This window comes from Egretta garzetta, unplaced genomic scaffold (genome assembly GCF_000687185.1).
Source record: "Egretta garzetta isolate BGI_Z169 unplaced genomic scaffold, ASM68718v1 scaffold6, whole genome shotgun sequence".
Lineage (NCBI taxonomy): Eukaryota > Metazoa > Chordata > Aves > Pelecaniformes > Ardeidae > Egretta > Egretta garzetta.
The window spans coordinates 182,394-203,474 of NW_009260080.1; the positions used below are offsets into that span (position 1 = coordinate 182,394).

General features: G+C 36.8%; 1 protein-coding gene across 4 annotated transcripts in view; it reads right to left on the bottom strand.

Annotated features, from left to right (window-relative positions):
* Positions 1 to 21,081, bottom strand: part of CUL2 (cullin 2) — a 54,536-nt gene that overhangs the window by 26,044 nt on the left and 7,411 nt on the right. For 3 of the 4 annotated variants that reach the window (XM_035896821.1, XM_035896820.1, XM_035896819.1), the window contains 7 exons: positions 19,484 to 19,586; positions 17,510 to 17,604; positions 9,863 to 9,968; positions 7,309 to 7,391; positions 4,566 to 4,652; positions 1,102 to 1,198; positions 900 to 1,010 (listed from right to left, as the gene is read on the bottom strand). In XM_035896821.1, coding sequence (XP_035752714.1) covers positions 900 to 1,010; positions 1,102 to 1,198; positions 4,566 to 4,652; positions 7,309 to 7,391; positions 9,863 to 9,968; positions 17,510 to 17,604; positions 19,484 to 19,586 — 682 coding nt within the window. The remainder of the gene's footprint in view (positions 1 to 899; positions 1,011 to 1,101; positions 1,199 to 4,565; positions 4,653 to 7,308; positions 7,392 to 9,862; positions 9,969 to 17,509; positions 17,605 to 19,483; positions 19,587 to 21,081) is intronic. The other variant, XM_009641327.2, reaches the window with a different exon arrangement.

Below are 21,081 nucleotides of genomic sequence, written 5' to 3' on the forward strand. Positions count from 1 at the left end.
TGAGCAACCTGATCTGGTTGAAGATGTCCCTGCTCATTGCAGGGGGGTTGGATTAGGTGACCTCTAAAGGTCCCTTCCAACCTACAGCATTCTATGACTCTAAGTCATGTGAATACTGACATAAAAGTATTTGTGTCCAGTGAATGTGAGGGGAGTCTATGGAGAGTAGTGCAGCTGCAGACTGCTAATGATAGACAAAATGAATCTGCATTTCTTTTGGTTTAACTGAAATCTTAGCCTGTCCCTGAATTTCACCTCAGGTGTGCAACCATTAGCTTATGCTCCTTATGGTTAGAAGCAATCTCACAACCTTTGCCTCAACTCTTCCATCTTCTTAGTGTGGATAGTATGGCACTGAGGACTAGTGCCATGTCTTGTATCAATCTTCACTTCCTCAAGCAAGGTATAAGAACTACAAGTAATTTAACCACAACCTGACTTCATACACCACAAAGCAAAACAAAACAAAATCCGCCTCAGAATATGTAACTTTTAATAATGCTCTGTAACAACTCTACCATACAGTCTTCTCTAACCATTATATTACTAAAACTCTCATCTTATGCTACTACAATCAGAAGGAAAATAAGGAAGTGAGGAAGAAATAGTGATCAACTTGATATGTGTTTTGGTTGGGTTGTGTTTGGTTTTTGTTTGTTTGTTTTTTACTTTTCATGCAATTGATTTATCATTTATTACTTTGAAGCTGACCATCCATCCATAGGCAAGGTTTGTAGTTTATATTCAGATTAACCATGCCATCAAAATGCATAGTTTAAACTGCAGGAAAGCATACAACAAAGAATAACTATGGGAACTGTACAGGAAAACATGTATCGTCAATAAATTGGTAATACTAGATTTTAGTTATTGCATATGCGTATGGAAGAATCTCTTACCTTCTCCATGTATTGTGAGCAATTTGACTCTTGCAATAAATTTGAAGCTTCTTGTTTATAATACTCCCCTGTTTCATTCAGAAAAGGACACTCAAAAATTTCCTGATAAAACTGAAAGGGAGAAGTTTTTTTAAAGGACAAATAGTGCATATACTAGATTAACATTCAAAATTAAAAACATAAATCAGAAATGTGTATCTACCTTTAGGGGGAATTTTTTCTTATACTGTTCAACATGAACAAAGGAGTTAATAACCCCATGGATTACTTTCTGGTTTGGGTCTTCTCCGCAGCGATCACTGAAATAGGCAAAGCAAATATCCATGAGAATGTAGGTATCTAGTATAACTCACCTGATAGCCAAATGAAATAAAATTGGATGAAAACATTTTCCAGTAAATTCCCGTGCTTAAATTAGCAAAATTGAAGAAGATTAATCTTAAAATAAAAAATGCACTCATCTTTCTTTCCTATACTTTAAATTGTTGAGACAACAATTCATAAACTATTCAAAAGCATTTGCAGGTCATGAAATTTCCAAGTGTTTGCTAAGGATATAAGTATTCCAAATTACATACTCTAAGCAAGTACTTTAAAAGTTACAGTAAGTTCCATCTTGTATCTGTAGCCTTTATTAAATAGGCTACCTTCACACTCCTGCCCCTGCCAAAAACCCATCACTTTTGCCAACATCACACCAAGAGGCATGCTATTTTCTTTTCTGAACACCTGCTATTCAACATGTAGATGTCAAGTGGAACAAGCAACATACTTGGCGCATCATCACCATTTTTAATCATACATTGGAAAAGGAAAATCTTACGTTTTCCAGTCAAGTTCTTAGCTTCAAATGAGTGAGTTCAAGTGAAGAAAACATTATCTTTAGCCCCATTCAGCTGAAAACAAGTGTTTTGCATGCTAAAAACTTTAGTCTTCACTCCTTTGCAAAGACTGGAAATAACAGACCCACACTCAGAGCAGCAGAGACTTTCTTAAAACATGAACTGTTCTAAAAAAGATCACCTTTCACATACACTTTACAAAGAAGTAAAAAATATTCCTTAACTCCTAAGGTGTTAAATAGGACTAAAATATGATTTATAAAAGTATATTTACACTTAAGCATCAGCAGTTGTAATTTCAAAGGAAACTTTTTTACATATATATACACACACACATATATACATGTATATAGAATAAGAACTTTTACTTTACCCAGACTGCACTGAGAAGACAAAATGAGTTCTCTTAGTTAGAAACTTATGTTGGTATAGGAGAGTCATTTACATGAGTGATTTAAAAATATTAAAAGAAAAAAAGACGTAAAGCCAGCAAAAATACTTCAAACCCAAATATTACCATATACCCATCTAGGCTGGGGTGGAATAGGGGCGAAGTAATTGTACTAGTTTCATTTATTTTGGTTTGGAATTGATAAAAACTCCATAGGACACCCATGAGGTAGGGAGAATTACCAGGACAGCCACACCAGCAGTCATCACATTACATACACCAGACCACACTCATATGTTCACAACACTGTTAATTATGTGTATTGCTTTTAAATACTACTGTGTCCTAAGATCTGAAAACTCAAGCTCACAATGGATGGAAAGAACTAAACTCTCTTAACAGATCACGAGCAGTCACTGTATGGTTTATGCAGCTTGGTCACCTGTTACAAATGAGCTGACCTAATGGATAACTGCTCCAGCAGTGATGGTCTGATTTTTGGGGTTTTTTCCCCTGGAGAACAGGAAGGTTTCCTCTGGTTCTGGTAGTTGAATCAACGGAATAAATCTGGATTTGGGTACATGGAATCACACCCTGCATTCTTGCCAATGTCCCCCTTCTGGGCCTGGTTATATGATGGCAGAGGCAGCAGCGTATCACAGAAGGAAAGAAGTATAACACCAGACCAGGGCCTGGACTCCGCTCCATCCCGGAGGGGCCCAGGAGCACAGTAAGCTGCAGGATGCATGCAGCCTGTGAACACAGCATGGTGTCATGGAGTGCACAAAACTACATAACAGAGTTAAGCACATTACAAAGCAGGACTCTGTCAAGAGACAGTCCAGTCTGCCTCTAGCACACAGGGTTCTGGACCTGGAAAGATACTGGTGACACAAACAGAAGCAGCATTACTGTAGGAACAGATGAAGACCCAGCTCCCCCCTGCTTGGTTCACAGGCCACTTCACAGACCTTAGCTCACACAGATGCTGGAGGAGAGGGGGCAGCAAAGGTCAGGCCCAGGGGATTCAAAGGGCAACATATCATTAGGAAAAAGGTGTAAAAGTACAGGAGGCAGATACTCCATGGAAGAGCTGCAAGGGAGGAAACAGGCTTTCAAAGCAGAGGACAGGCAGCACGAAGGTGACAGACAAAAAGGAACGCAAGATGGAACTGGCCTTGCCTGCCTTTTGGGTAGCTCGTAGTACACAACAAAGAGAAAGAGTTTAAATCCACTTCTGCATATGGACGTAGTGAGGATGCAGTTGCCAATCAAATGACAAATTTGGAACAACTGCCAGGATCATATGAGCTGGGTTTTTTTTTAAACAGATGTCCACACCCCCCTTTTTGTCCCCCCACACTCACAGAATTTTTAGTAGCTTAACATCAGTTTCCTCAGCAGATGAGTATTACACATTTACAGCAAAGCTGTCCCAAAATTTATTGACAAAACTGCGTTATGAACTTCATCATGAACCTATCTGAAAAGCTACACTATTGCCAAGATAAATAGCATGTCGCAAAACTATCATTCTTTCCACTTTGGCAGCATCTTCAGGTTTTTATTTACACCAATGGCACTCTGCTCCCAAGAATTTGTAACCCAAATGGCTAGTCTCAACAAAATCTGACAGAAGTTTCAAGGATGATTCTCATGAAAGTTGGAGTAGTAAGAGCATCAGTCAAAGTAAAACGAGATAAATTGGTGACCCCACCGAGATGGAAGTCTATTAAATGCGTATTTTCCTTCTTGGCAGTAGTCAGCAAGCAATATGGATGCATACAGCTACAGAGCAGCTGCCACAGTTTGAAGCAGGGATATCATAGGACATCTTGGGAGGGCAGAAGGGAATGGTGTTTGGTGGGGAATCTGGACAAAAAGAAGTGTTCCACTAATTCGGATGATGATGAGTTTCTTTTTTCAAAAGAAATGGAGAAAATACAAAACACAAGCTCAAGGAAGTTGTGCTGGTTTATATTAACTCCATCTTAGACTAAAGCTAATAGTGGAAGTTTAACATACCCTGTACCATGTACTACTATAGCCCCACAGAACACATTTAAAGTTTAACATACAACAATAAATACTGTGTGCCTTAAAAGAAGATTCCATCATTCAAAAGAAGTACTCTGCTGTGTCAGATCAATGCCCTATCAAGACCAATTAACTATAGAATTCAGTGTGAACTAAAAGAGCCTGTTTCGAACACTTTTTAAAAAGTTAACTTCCAATATCTTTCCTTTCAAACAAATGGTATAAATAATGTATCAGCTTAGACAGGAATAGGTTCAGTTAGTTAGAAAGTGTTAGTTATCTCTAGTAGAGAAGCCTCTCCTGGTTAGTCTGTACTAATCACACTGCCATTTGAGATAGCACCTGAATAATTTCCAAATTATTTCTGTTTAAGAATTTCATAGATGATTTTCTCACAATTCGAGATCTTGTCGGCTTCCTGTTGTGTTGAAACAAAAATGCATAAGTTGGTATTCAGCTTGCCTTGCAGGAGTAGTGCTTGGGCTAGAGGGAGGGGGAAGAAAGTGTGTTATATTCAGAACTCTAAGAGGAGTGCAGTCAGACAAGACAGGCTTAAGTGATTTAACACCTCTCTGCTGTTCAAGGGGGCTAATTCTGTTCCCTTTTGCTCAGTCACAAGCCTCTGTATCTCTCTTGCATCGCTTTGGCACTCATCTAATTCTTTGCTGAAATGACTCATCATTCCAATCTGGAGAGATATTAACCAGGATGGCTTTCTGTCGTATTAGCAGCTGAGTTGGTTCACTAAGGGACTAGATGAGCACCAAATTCAGCACAAGTAAGGTAGTAGAGCACAGTCTGCTCCTTTCTGGCATCAGCAAACTCTTAGATCAGTTTAGCCATATTGTTCAGCTGAATCACAAGTCACTACTTGTACTTCTTTATTTTCATGTGCCAAAAAAGTTTGTTGTTAATGTTAGTGTATTGCACAACTTTACAGCTTCTAAAAAGCAGATATGCTCCAGATTTTAGTCACAAGTCTTTTTAAAATTCCAGTTAAATACATTGATAAAATAAAACCCCAAACAAAAATTTGTGGCTTTGTTCACCCTACCTTTTCCAATACAGTAATAAACATACTTTTATATGCAACCAGTTGACTACAATATTGTAGTCATCAGCTCCACATATCATTGTATATGATGCAAAAATCTTCTGGTTATATGAAGTTCAACTGTCCCATCTATTGAAATTTTACTTTTTTGTAAAAAATTTTAATAAATTGAATCATGCATACACTTAAGTATATATATGTATTAGTAATTGTATTAAATTTTTTAGGCAATAATCTTCCCATGCATATTCTTGCACTTCTGACTGATGTAACTTATTGATAACCACTTATTTAAAGACATTTTTCAATCTCTGAATCACTGAACTCAATGCTAGAAGACATTTAACAGGCATTTGCAGCAAAGTCTTTAAGATTGCCTCTCAAAAACTGTATTGACCACTGGAATCATAGCAAAGAACAGCAACAAGCCTATAGTTACATGCACAGGCCATCCTCAGAATACCCATAGCAAGCCCTACATTTTGTGATACCAGGAAGAACAGCTATAATAAAAGTTCTCTTCTATAGTTCATTACATGATATGCAGATCACAAAGTGGCTAGAACAAACTTAATATGAATTTAGATGTATATTTTGAGAAACAGTTGACTTCTTTGAGATCACACAGAAGAATCTTTTAAAATAAGGGGGGGGGGGGGAATCCAGACCCAACCATTAGAGACAATGACACAAATTTTATTAAAACTTTCCAAATGCTTTAATAACAAATAACATCAACTTGTTACAGTCTCAATATCTAACACCCCACAGAGCCAGTGACAGTCTTGGTCTAAATACCCTTGTGAGGTCTGCAGTCAGCCTCAAGACAAATACATACATTACATTTAAGAGGCATCAGATGTCTGTTAGAAAAAAGTTTTAACACGTATTTCCACTCCCACCCACCAGTGAAATATACAGATTGACTAAAATAAGTCTTCAGTGTCACTATGCTCAATGTAACAAAGCAGAATTTTCTTTACCATGAATTAGGGAATCTTCATTTACTAAAAATAAACTGTTGTAGTAAACGTACGGATAAAGCAGTATTAACACTGGTTACAAAGGAAGCATGATTCAACAACTGAAAGCAAACTTCCTGGCTTCAGAAATACCATCTGAGAAGGACATCATGTCAGTTACTTACTAGTCAAAAATTTAATTCAAGAAGGAAAAATAAAATTATAGTATTAAAATAAGTTTTTAATGCCTTACAAATACAGCATATCCAAGGCACCTCAGTCAGCCAAATTACCTCACTCTCAGTTTACCTACACTAGCCTAGTCACCTGAGTTAATCACACAATCACTTAAAAAAAACCTCCAGTCATTAGGCAACTCCAGAGCTACCCGAAACAGCAGCAAAAATGTAGAAACTGATGGAACTTACAACTATGCAAAAGGTCTGTCGTATATTTCAAAACTTCTGTTTATTCATAAATAAAAAGATCCTTTAGGAATTAAATAGTATAAAGGTTTTAAATCAAAACTTTAAAAGCCCCAAGCCCTGTAACTACCAGGGTCTTTGTTTAAAAGTAACAAAGATATTCAGAAATAAAATAATAAATTCCCTCAAAGTGAAAAAAAAATATCCATTTCATTCAAGTAAAGCACCAGGAATGCTAAGAGAAGTCACTCATCTGAACAACAGAAACCCAGAAGCTTAGTCTTGGCAGTCCTGGAAGATAAGCAAGAACTGTTTTGCATCCCATGCAAAACAATATAGCTTTTCTGGCTTTGGCAAAGACTTGTCCTTGTGTTTACTGACAGCACAGAAGCCATAAGCAGTCAGCATCAGGAGGGGAAAAAGGCATCTTATGGGACCTGGAGAATTACCACAACTACTCCCCAATCCCACTGAAAAGAGTGAATTAATTATTCTCTTTTCAGAGTCTTTTTCTACACATGCAAACAACAGTGTAGCTACAATGAGAAAAGCTGATAGAACATCACCATTGGGTAAGAAGCTACCCAAAAAAAGAAAAGCCCACATAAAAGAATGCGGTCAAAGTCCCCAGATTTTTCAAAGTAAAAAAGTGCAATACCCCTACATTATGTAAAAACAAAAAATAATCAAACACTCACTTTTTTATTTCTCGGAGGAGCATCCGAATAAGGATGGACTGCAGTGGCTCAATCATTAATTTTCTCCACATATCAAGAGCTAGCTGTCAGGAGACAACACAAGTTTACATCAATAAAAACATTTTTACTAAGTCCAAAACAAACCCAAAGATTTTAAAAATTAAATTGTTAGACACCCTAGACACACCAAATTCTTTTGTTTGCCACGCCCCAATTTGTCAGTATATTAATATATTATCATTTTTCTTCTAGAACATCTGACTACATTCAGATGAAGATCACACAGATCTGTACACTAGCAGTGTCAGACATAGAACTTCTAGGCAGTCAGTGCCTCAATGCATATTTCCTAATCGGCATGCTTCCTACACATCTAACAGGACTGATTTATTCCTTGGTTCCTCTCTATCAAGGATTCTCAAGTGCACATAAGGACCCTAAACAAGCTGGTTACAAGGCCAAGTTTTGAGTGCACATATAAACAAAACATCTGCACAGTAGAAGGTAAGTAATATGCCTTTCTACCTGAAGTGTTTGAATATGTACAGACAACGCTATTTCTCTTGCAAGCACTGGCAAACTACTTTCATCAACTGATCTCATCCCATATTTTTCCTTAGTACAACAATTACCAAATGTCTGGAATACTTATCGATGTGCTAAAGTGTTTGAAGCCATGCCCATACACACCACATAGGCACCTCCGGTCTCTTGTACGTACCTACTGTTAAACACCCCAGAAAAACTAAGCAGGCATGTACTCGTTTAAGACTACTGAAAAGTTCCTGAAGTTTCATTAGCACACAGGAGTGACGCTGAGACAGAAACTTCAGTACATAGAGAGTACAGTTCTGCTTCTACAAATTCTAAATACTGGGCATTATTTCTGTAACTTCATGCTGAGACTGAAGAGAACTATATGTAAAATAAGTGTGTTTCCTCCTGGGTAGACAAAGGACAGATAATCTCAGTCATCCAAAAGGGATAAATGATAATTCCTTCCATTCTAAAGCGATGCACAACTGAGATAAAGACTTTTGTCAAAGTCCCAAGGGCCATCCAAAGAATAAAAGACAGAATCCTAAACATGAACAAAAGAGAAAATGTTTTCAAAACAGAGACTTAATGATTTGGTGAATGCCTTGCAGGTGGAGAAACGTGAACTAATTTTATTTCTGGGGCAAGAAATTCACCAAAAACAGTGCTACAACTTAATGCACTTAAACTACTTGAGTGTAGGACTCAAGTCTCCACTCCTTTTCAGGGGAAAGGATTAACTGCCATAAACCTAATCCTACACAGTAATGAACAGAGATTAACTTAACTGCCTCAAGATCCAAAATTTACCGCTCTGACTATGAAGACATTATTTGGTAAAGAAAAATGGAAGGAGTCTAGAGGATTCAGATAATTAAAAATTCGTTAGTAGAATTCCGAACATCATAATCCAGAACATCTCTATCAAAAGCCAAAGGCTGCCAGCTACAGTTTAAGAATCTTGGCCCTCCCCATAACCTGCACAAATAACGAACTAGGGATGTACCATCCTACAAACAACTGCTGGGAAACTTGAAGAAAAGCGTGCATCATTGTCCTTCCACGCCATCTACTATTCCATAAACACAAGAAAAACTGAATAAAAAAGCTGAATTATCAGGCCTGCTGTTTGTTTGTCTTTGGTAAACATCCTAGGGCGGAAAGCTATGGGCAAAAGTCGCCACTACCATCCTTTGGGTGATACCTCAGAACGGAGTAGCACACTGAAATGAGGGTAGAATTCATTAATATACCAGCATCATCCAGCCCCAGGAAAAAGCCCAGAACTATTCTCAACCCCCAAAGCAGCTGAACTAACAGTCATTCATGCAGAATGCACAGCACAAGAGAAGAATTTCCTTTCCTGAATTGCTTTGACTTCAAGTATATCATGTTTCTGGGGTTTTTTTCAGCCCACCACCCCCAACCTGTCAGAGGACCAGCAATTTCAGCTGGCAGTGCTGTCTTCATCAGCTGGGTAGCTGGGTCAGAAGCACAGAAGATGCTTCTTTCTTCCTGCATCACATCTCTCCTTACTCTTAACTAAAGGCAGCAGAGATCTCCTATTTATAACAATGATATCCAAGAGCTAGAACAGTAACTGCTGACAGGTCAAGTTCTGACATTAAGAAAAAAAAAAAAAGCATCTTCTCTAGCTTTCCAAGTCGTATTTCAAGGGTTCAAAAAACCTAAAGTACTGATTCTTCAAAATATTTTCTAGATAGTAGTGTCACTTAGTAAACCAAAGGTTTTTTTGCAAAGTGCTTTCTATTATCACATTTTAAACTGAAGTTCTCAAATAGTTTTCGCATTTGCTTATTTTTTTCCCCTAGGTCACTATATTTTTCTACATCAAAACTGTAATCTCATTTTACAAAGGGTTCAGTGCTTACATCTTCTACCATATTTAACTGTTCAATTCTATGACACAGAAAAGTCAAAATTTAAAAGTACAAAGCTGAACTTGTAGCGCTTCTGAATACAGTTTATATCCACTCCCAATTTCAGAGATACCTACCTCTCCTATTTCCATCAATGGCTCATTCATATCCACCCCTCCATACCCATACTGAAGATCAGCTTCAGTCAATTTGTTCTTCTTAATAAACTGTGTGTTGAGGTACCTATAGAAATAAAGATATTCTAAGGAAAACAGGCAAAAGTTAAGCTTTTTTTTTTTTAAATAAATTTGGAATTGTACAACATCTTCCACATCACAAAAGAGAACCTCTTTTAACCAATAAAATGACTATCTATAGGAAATTCTTAAAATACAAATTACTTCAATTTAAAAGATCTTAAATCATATTAAATCAAACAGTTGCCTGATATATCACTGCCAGCATTTTCTTGGTGTGCTATATACTTGTGTAAAAATCCAAGCTTTCAACATACATTGCCATATTACTCATATATTTATATGCAAAGTAACTGCTAAATTCTGAGCAGTTGACTAGTATTATTATTATTATTGACAGAGCACTGGAACAGGCTGCCCAGCAGGATTGTGGAGTCGTCTTCTCTGGAGATATTCAAAGCCTGCCTGGATGATGTCCCGTGCAACCTGCTCTGGGTGACCTTGCTTTAGCAGGAGGGTCGGACTTGATCTCCCGAGGTCCCTTCCAACCCTTGCCATTCTGTGATTCTATGATTAGAGTGATGATAATTTATTTATTTTTAATAATAGAAAAATGTTCCCGAGTTTCAGATATTTTTAAGTAAAATGTATTTTCTTTTACCTACACTTTTTATTAATTTGCATTTCTCTCAGACTAAACTACAAAAATAGTGTCAATTTTTAAGGGGCAATTTTTGCCAGTTATGATCCCTTACTTAAGCCATGGTAAGTAGCTAACAGCTATATCACATATTTTAAAGACAAGAAAAGAATTTGCAGAAATTATATTAATTAACAGTTACAAAAGCATTCATAACATTTTTTTTTAATTTTAGTATCTACTATTGTATGCATAGTTGTTATAAAGAACAGAAAATGGTAAAACATCCCTCAATTCTCAGTATTGCCTTAAAAGAAATACAGTAACATTTTTAAACTGAACCATTCTCCTCCTCTTTCACAGATAACTGGAAAAAAATCTAGTATCTTTCATAACTACACATAAAAATTTGTTATGTTAGTAAGGAAGAGAATTTTTTTTAAATTTTTGAGATGCCCAGTTTCAGACCCTGAAGAGAGCCAGATTACTGAAGCGCTTTAAGAGATTCAGGCTTCAGAGGCTGCACCAGGCAAGTGATGTCTGAACACCTTGGGCAGGAAGGCAAATGACAAGCAAAGAAGAAAAGGAGAAACACACTATGGAAACCTGCGAACTTGAAAGAATTTAGGACACCACAGAGTCCGAAGAAGGAAGACTTGTGATGGTGCAGTGGTGACAAACTGGAATACAGTGGCCTGACCTACTTTCAGGTTCCACAGTCTTTACAGAGTACTGTAAACCACTCTGCTACCATCAATAACCATCACAAATTGCAGTCGCAAGTATGTGTAGAAGGCTAAAGGCCTGCCATTCCACACAAAACTCGTGTGGACATCGAGAATAGCTGGAACACAAGCCTTAAGCATGCCCCCCAAGGGCAGCGGCTGCCATTCTGCTTTTTCCTGTTAAGCTTGCTAAAAAAGCAAGCCCTATGCTCTCCTCCTTCACACCCTCTCTCGTCAGTATCTGCCTTCTCAACAAATCCAGATCGGGCAACTGAGCCATCTTGAAACTAATGTGGCCACAAGTAAATAAACAACTTTAAACTAGATCAGGTACCCCTGCAAAGACCTACCTGATTCAAACAAAAAGTGGGTGGCAAGAAGTGTGCAGGCAGAACCACTCATGGCAAGAGCTCCACCACACTCTGCCTCAAAACCAAAACCAAATTTGCCCACATTTCCTCTCCCCTTCCCCTGCTTTTACCATCAACTTCCAGAGCCAAGCGCAAGTTGCAAGCAAATAACTGCAAAGGATGTGCAAACAGTGTAATCTCAAATCAACTTATCCAATGAAGTCATGAACCATTTTTCACCTTGACTAACTACTTCAAATACCTCATCTGTATTTCTTACTTTTAGAAGACAATCCATAAAGTTCATCTGTAGCTTACTGTGGAGACAAGGAGTGGGCATAAATTGATAATACCAGAAGTTATCCACAGACTACCGAGACATAACTTTCAGGTGAAAATTTTAAATACCTGATCAAACAGCCCAGGCCCAATTACTTGAGAGTACACCCGGGCAGGCTTACGGTTTACCATCTGATAAGGAAAATGGCAAGCAAGATGACAAAACTGAGGTTTGTTTCCTTTCATAGCATTAGCAAAGTGATATACCTTTTGGTACCCAAACCTCGAAACATGCTCACTAATCTTCCACTCCAGAAAGAGGTTAAAAAGTTTGGAATTTAGAAGAGTGTTAAAAGACTCACTCAAAACAAACAGCTACTTAAAGTGGAATACCGAAAGACAGTGTTCCATCTAAATTAACAATATCAGGAAAACGTCTGGTACATGAATATTTTTGTGGGCAAATTTTTCAGATATAAAGGACTTGGTAATTCAGCAAAACAGAAGATTTAGTTCTTTTGCAAGGAATTTAACAAAAAAATAAACTGCAAAAACTAATTTAACAATTAGAAGGGTAGCTAATTATTGGGACAGGTTACCTGGTAACTTTCAAGTATTGGGTAGTTTTAGATCAACCAAGGACACTAGCCTAACCACAGACTGTTATTCTAGACACAGTGACCACAATCCCAAAGCAATGTTTCCATTCCAGATCTCAGTAGCCCACAGTGTCCTTGGGGGGCAAGAGGAGGGGAAAGGGCAGACTTTGCAAAGCCTGAAGGATTAGGTGTATATTTTTTTCTTCTAATGTTTTATTTGGTTTTAGTAGTTTGAATTGCATACTCCTGGATAAGAAACAAATATTAAGTGTTGGCAAAACAGACATTGTGAAATTTAGCTTGAATGTAAGAAGCCTAAGAGCATACCTGTCTCAAGTCAGCTCCTTGCTGCTTTCTTATGTTCTCCATGATAAACCCAAAAGAATTTACCTCCTTTAATTTAAGTCTTTGTCCATCCATGACATGACACCACAAAACAGCACACGTGACTATATATATTTCTAGAAGTACCGTACTTTACGCAAAAAGGGCAAATACACTCTATTCAGATTTTGTCTTCCTCTGAAAGGTCTCCCAAGATAAAGAAGAAGCTTTTGAGTAACCATTTTTTCTCCCCCTCTTCTACACATGTAGTTATACTGATCCCCAAAAGGGCACAAGTGGAGCAGAACAGTATACAGTTCTGCTAGAACTGTATAAACCTCACCAAAGCTGAGGAAATTGCTTTCATAAATTTGCACCGAGTACCCTGCTAACAATTTTCACAGGTCACTGCAAGTGCTCATGGACAGAGAAATCCATAAAGATCCTATGTGGCAATATCATTCACTCTTCTGATATATAGGAGGCAACTAAAAAACCATAACTAATTAGCTAGGACTAATTATTAGTTTTCACAATTATTCAGGTTGGTTTTCAAGATTTTCTTCAACCTACCACTCACACAATTAAATTGCTTTGTAAGCTACAGAATGCATATGCAACCATATGACAAAGTTGTAATAGGAATTATATTGATATATATCTCCTGTATAAAAGGAACTAGCAATTGTATCAACGTTTTCAATAATTTCCATGTGCATTTATATGGTCAGCAGTGCTGAACCTATCCAGGGACCAGCTACAATCAGTGTTCCTCATGGGTGGATACTAAGTTAGCAGTTTGTCTTGTGGAGTCAACAGTGAACCAACCACCTCCTTGGATGATTAAGAGCAGCAGCTTCTTAAAAGCATGAGTATATTAGCAAGTCAACAGAGGTTATCGTTCCCTCAGCACTTGTGAGGACATACCTGGAATATCGCTAGTTTTGAGTACCCAAATACAACAAATCTGGACAAATGGAAGAGCACAGAGAAAGCTCACTGAAATATCTAGGGTGCAGAGCATGAGACATGCGTAAGATGAAGATAAACTCTTCTCATAGAAGCATACAGAAAAGACAAGAAGCAATGGACACAAGTTGCAGCATGACAAATTCCAAACAGACATACAGGAAAATTTTTTAGAGTAAGAGTAATCAAACACTGCAACAGGCTGCTCATATAGGCAGCAAAAGCTCTGCCTTTGAAGGAGCTCAGAATGTGACTCACCAAAACCTTAAGCAACCTGGTTTAACTTTGAAGCTAGCCCTACCCTGAGCACAAGGTTGAAATTGATGACCTTCAGGCGTTTGTTCACATCTGGGTTTTTTTTAAATGTTTCAATGAAAATATGCAAAGGTGACTTCACAAGAGCTATACTAAAAGCAGCAGAACCACTGTGCTTTATACAAGCAGAATGCTTTAACATGTCTAGTAGTATACACATACAATGCTCAGCACTGGAAGTTTTCATAATCCAGTATCTGTTCTAATTCACTCCTAAGCACAGATGAAGTATTCACTGGTTTACATATCTGTAAAATAGGGTTGAAGTCATCTACCACAATTTGAGGATTAGCTAATAAACAAAAGCCATTTCATTATGACAAAGCGCTCCAGATACTGAAATTTTATGAATCCAACATCTGTATCAAAATTATGAGATCAGTAATAAATATCTGATGTGTAAGTAAACCTCCAAGGCTACCAAATGCTATAGCCTAAAATGAAGGCAGTTCCTTCAGTGGAAAGAGTTTCAAAAGAAAAGTATCAGTAATGTTAGGTTTCAAATGTTGATGGGACTTCTTGTATGTTTAAGTCTTTCCCGTATTTCTTAAGTTAGCAAGCAAGATAAAGAGCAGCAGCTTCTTAGCACTTAAAAAATGAGAAGGGCGTTGGAACTAACATCAGTTTGAACTGTGTGACATTATGCTTAGAACCAGAATACAAATTACTCTTATCGTAACAAAACTGTCTAAAGTTTAATCCTGAAAGGGACGGAAGATGTCTCACATAAAAGTACAAAAAGATAGACAACTAAGATTAGCCTAAAGAACTAGAACTTATTATGCAGTAATATGCTAGTATTATTACAAGTGTTTTTAGAAAAGACAAAACAGAACAAAGCAAAAGCTGCTTTGTGTGTGTGGTTTTCAGGATTTTATTAGGAGCAGATCTTAAAACTTCAGCTGTTTAGAAAAAAAAGATGTTTAAATTCATTTCAGTTTGCTGGAGAAGAAAACCTTCCAGTTACTTGAAATAAAGGTACATAAAGCAGGTTTTTTTACAAGTACATTTACCTATGAAAACAGTTACAGCACCAAGACACTGACAAGCCCCAAAGTCAAGCATTATTTTTATCATCAGAACGAACAAAAACAACTGTAGAAGTTTATTTAACATCAAGTGTTCCTTATTCCATCAGTTTTACCATCTTCGTTTAGACAAGCATGTATGGGATTTCAGTTTTCAAACTGAATCCAAATTTGTTTTTCTAGCAAAACACACCCAGTGAGCTGGGTGAAAACAACCAACCAAAACCAACACCAAAGAAAGAAAACATTTGACTGCATTGCCACTCACATGATTGGTCTCACATTTTATAAATTTTGCTCAAAAGTAAAGTCTCTGACATTTTACATATTACCTACCAGGGTAGAAGATTTAAGAAGCAGAGATGTGAGCCTATTTCAGTTTTAAAGGAATCTATTTAAAACTAACATTAAGATTATTAGCTGTAAAGATTAATCAGTCTTCACTGCTGGAAGAATTATACAAATTAGATTCTGGGATACAACAGAGTCGACTAATTTATGGTAGTTTTTCGAGAGCAGGCACGCAAACAAGAAAAGAACTCCAACTGCTTTATAAGACCCAGAATATCTTCTTATGGTCTTCAGAAGTACTTTCAGCCAATATATTCTCTATCAAAAAAAAAGTGACTAACACTTAATGAAGTGTTTCCAATGCATGAAAGTCATTATGACTCTACTAATCAAGCACTAAATTATTTCTTGCCTTTATGTGAGAGGGTCTTCTCGTTCCCATTACAATCTACTCTTATTATTGAAGAGGAAATCATACTTTCACAAAATCACTTCAGAGACTTTTAAAAGATAGTGTATAACAAAACTCAGAATTTCAAAACAAAGAAAGAAGATATAACTGAGGTAAAATTATGTCCAACAGAACACCTAACAAGTACATCTTCTGGACCAAAACACCATATGCAAAGCAGGAAGAGGAGTCAGAATGGGCAAAGCTGGCATGAAATAAATAACTTCAGAGTTTAAGAACTTGGCTTCACTGATACATGAATACCATTCTACTGAGCTTTTATATGTGTGTGTGTGTGTGTGTGTGTGTGTGTGTACACACACGTTAGTTCACATAACAACCGTCTGGAAAAAAATGACCTAGCTTGTTTAAAAATGTTACAAAAAAAAAAAAAATCAGGTTCACACCGCTGGAGAAGTATTTTAATTTGTTGGTTTAGGACCAGAAGCACTCAAGTGCTCAGAAAAACTGTTACACAAACTAGAATCGGTGAGATTTATACACATTAAATAGAATTTTTTTTTCCCTGCTGTATCAACTCTCCAGTTGAGTCAGGGACACATATGGAACCAGAGTTTGCAAGCTCAGGATGGTCTCCACCACGTTTGTTCCCAGTCTGGTAGCGGCAATTTAATAAATTCTACAAGATCACACATACCTCTTAACATAATAGTAAATGTCTTGAAATCCTTTGTAACTCCCCACATCATATCATCAAGTAAGGACAATATTAACAGTGCCTCACAAGTTATATTTACCTGCTGGGTATCACATGCATAATGGACAGTAGAATGTTCAACCTACACTCAGAGTGGAATTAAAATCCAAATCCTAGTAAATCCAAAGCCATCTCAATATAGTTATAATTCTAGCAGCTCACAAATGGGTGAGTTTTATATGCTTAAGCTATCACTAGTAGCAATGAAACACACTTGCAATTCAGGAAACAATAGAAGTACAAAAATAACAGGGGTTAGTTGTGGCTTTATTTGTAGATTTGGCTGTAATATACTGAAAAAAACTGTAAAATTGATTCCCTGTATACAGGCTACTAGCTTCTGAAGTTCTCAGAAAACAAACAAAGATAAATTTTCACTCCCTCTCCAGTCCCTGCAGTTCAAACATTCACCTGAAAATAAAGGACCCAAAGAGCACATAGCCTTGGCTGAAAAGTTATTCTAGAAAGGAGAGCTGTGTTTTTGCCAAAGTATATGGCTAAGCTTTGAAACAATCCATGTTGGTTCAACTGGACACTTCAGTACAATGCCATCCTTGTAGAAGAACACCTAGGATTATGAGCTACTTCACTGCAGGGTTGATTAGCACCAACATATTTGACACTGCAACATCAGAAACAACAGGGGTAGAATATACTAGTAATGAAAGAACAGTAGGAATCATCTTAGATAATGACTTCATCGGTAAGGAGCAGTGCACAAAAAAACCTGTTGGAGTGTTATTCCTTTTTTCTTATGTTCTGCTACCATAACTATATTCTCTCCAGAACTGACCTGGGGTATAATCAGCTGTTGCTCTCTTTAAGCAACATTCTTAGACTTAAGCTGTAGATCACTGTAATAATTTCCTAAGTTTAACAACTCATCTGCAAAGCTTACCTGTATAAACAGTCCATATAGTCTGCGCCTTTGCTATACTCTTCCCAGTATCTGTGATACATAACCAGTACTTGTTCTTCAGCTTCCAGAACTCTCTGTGAAGGAAGACACACACGCGCCACTAAAATTAGTATGAACATAGCATATGCACATAGAAAATTACAACAAGATTACCATTTTGGAAGGACAATCAGACATCCAAAATTAAGACCACACCTAAGCTTTAACCCATCTAAAAATAAAGTTGTTGCAATGACGAGAAAACTAACAAATCTTCATACCATGAAGTTTTGGTAAGCCAGCTGCAACACCAGAAGTTGTTTTATTTTCCATTTAAAAAGAACAATCGTTATAACATATTTTTTATTTGTCTTGACAGAAGTACCTGCTTAAATAAGCATGGTTTGTATTCTCACATCATAGTGGTGGCATAACTCGATAACTATTCCCCCACTCACACAGATCAATTTAAAATTCATGCAGCCACATGCACACTGGAGGAGTTGCCTAACTATAACCGCTTAAAATCAGTACACCTCACTGGTTAGACAAGCTCTTATACTTATCAAGAATCCTGGAATAAAACAACTTTAACGAAGCACAGATTTGTGCAAACTTAAACACATCCTAAGCTACAAAAATCTAGGCCTTGCTTAAATCCTTTGGAATTTAAGCAAATCATCATCTAAGGAATTGGTGATGTACTGAACTTCTCAACATATGCTCATACATCAAAGGAGTAAGTTCAACAATTTAAACAAATTTGTATGACTTGTGAAGGAGGATGAGATCCTAATAATTCAACTATAATTCTCTCTAGAGTATCTAATTTTAAACTCTGGCTCAAGCAGCAAAGAAGCCTATGCAAAAATAATGTAAAAGAGGAAAGCTAGTAAACAAAACAGAAACAAGAGCGCTTTCCTCTGCAGTATGATTTTTGTGAAGGTTTTCCAACATTATTTCCAAGACAAATGGTGGATAGCCAATTTAAAAAAATGGATGGATGCTTTCTGCTACTTCCCACAGCTTCTACGGTGCTGGCACATGTGTGATTATCCTAAGTGAGCTCATTCAGCTCACTAATAAATAACAAAGAATTTTTTTGGCCGAGTTTAGTGAACTGATTTAGTCTATCAAAGTGTCAGAAGTATCCTCTCTGCAACCAGTGGAACTACTCATTAAGATACCAAGCCTATCTTGTCAAATACACAGGTATCTAAGCCCCCAAAATAGCATCAAGCCATTCAGCCGTACTATCCAGAATCTGCAATTCTTCATTCCCTATACAAACACCAAAGACAAGCAGACATCTTATTTAAATCTACTTCTTTTTAGTGAAATACAAGGAGACATTGTTCATCCATCCTATATATTCAACATGATGAATCACGATTCTGTTGAAATTAGGGGTCTTCACTGATAAGAGTTAGTTCACAACTATATAAGTATACAAGTATTGTTATTTATCTTAATAAATAATTTGTCATTACTTCCTCCCCTCCCAAGCATTTTTGTTATTTTATTTCCCACGTATTTCAGAAGCTTTCTTCAGTAGAGTATATACAGTTTCCAAGACACTAGAATAGGCACTTCTACACTGTAACAGAAGGCTAATGACAAACTATAGCACATTTGGAAAATGAAGAGTTTCTTTAATTTGTTTGATTATAAGCATTCAACAGAAAAGAAAGAAATTATTTTTCAAGCCAACAATGAATATTTTATATAAACCATAATTATTGGCTTAAAAAAGAAAGTTCTTTCTTTTGCGTTGCATAAAGATATTTATATAACTGTCTACATAATGTTGTGTGATGTGTAGCATATACCAGATATAGAGACATATATATTCTGACGTCTGTGATTTAGTCTCATAAACTCTGCATACCTTCATACATACAAAACAAACTCCCTCCCTAAAGTCAAAAAAGGACAAACAATACCTACATGTACATCAGTAACTGTATAGGTTACCTTGTGCAAATGGCGTACATGACTTTCCAAAAAAATTTTAGTCTCAGTATAAAGTCTCTCTCCAAGAGGTTCAGGATAGGCCACACATAAAGCATAAATGTCTCTGGGCTCAAAGTCAAGGTTTGTATCTGTTTAAAGTATGAAAACTTATCAACAATATTTAAGATCTACAGAACCTTTTTTCACACACACATTTTAGATTTTTTTTTTTTTTTACAGTTGAGCACAAAAGATTAAATGGATCATTTCTGGAAATTAATGTAAGTCCCGATACATGAAGAATCTAAGTTTTCAGTGTCAGTAATAAAATTTAAGTAGTAGAAAGTGAGGGAATGTTAGAGCTAAGATCCTGGAACTTCTGGTAGCCCCACACTGGCGTGGCCTCTACCCCTTATTTACCATCTATGAATAATACATGATTATCTCAAAGTGAAATTTCATCCAAAATTCTTCTTCTGTATCTGCAGCCAAACTGAAATTGAAACTTTTTTTGGATGATGGAAAGAAGCACTAATTAGGTTAAGAATACAGTTAGCTAAGTATGGAGCATAGCAAACATGAAGTGAAGCCAACTTCAAGTTTTCTTCCCCCAAGTCCAAAACAATTTATTGTCCTCGCATATTGGCCTCAACTCCACAGGTAAAACAATTCTGTGGGACACCAGAAATTAAGTCATCTCAATGGTGATGTGGATGCAAAACTTTTTTTTTTTTCCACTTTTAACCATCATTATAATTTCAGTAATCCTGTTTAGATCGCAGCCACACAAAACAGTTACACTTGCTCACTTAAACGGGCAGCAGCAAACAGTTAAACCCCTTAAGGTGGTTTTGTCCCTGAAGTACCTTGCAGAGCTACACCTTTGGTTTGTAAGGTTTATATCAACTTTAAAAAAAGCCACTTGATACTTTGTCAGGAAAAGAATTTATTATTAAGAACCTTGCTTTCAGAAAAGTCAAGCAAGAATTAAGTCCAGCTTCAGGTGAACAACTGTGGGAAATTAACAAGTTCTGCAAAAATTATTTAAAAGCATCATGCTTATCCACTAAGTCTAGGCATTTTATAAAATCAGCCATGCTAGAAATAATGATTTAGTACAGATTACTTTTTAAGGTAAGCTCTTCAGTTAAGAGAAGACAAAAGATCAGCTTTCCTCTAGTCTACCTTAAAAAAAGCACATGCCTGTGTAAAAGGAGGTAGAAGGACATAAACACAACATAAGGACAGTTGACAAGTCAGCTGCTTAGTCTACAGAACAGCCTCCAGCTTTCATCACAGTTTTTCCCAAAAGCATGTTTCATTTTTTATATAGAAGTACTACTCAAAACAGAGAAGATACTGATGTAGGACAACTAAATGGAAAAAGCCTTTATTTGGCAACTGGAATCTCTGAGAACCTAATCAAGGTCTAATCTTGAGTACAGTTACTTCATCCATATAGATGATGTTTATCAGAATTCTCTTTGGAATGGCAAGAAGCATCAAATGGAAACCCCAACAAACAAAACAGGCAATATTCACTGCTTTGTAACAGTACCTAGCATTGCATTACACCAACTTACAAAGTTATGACCAATAAAATATCAAAACAAAGTATT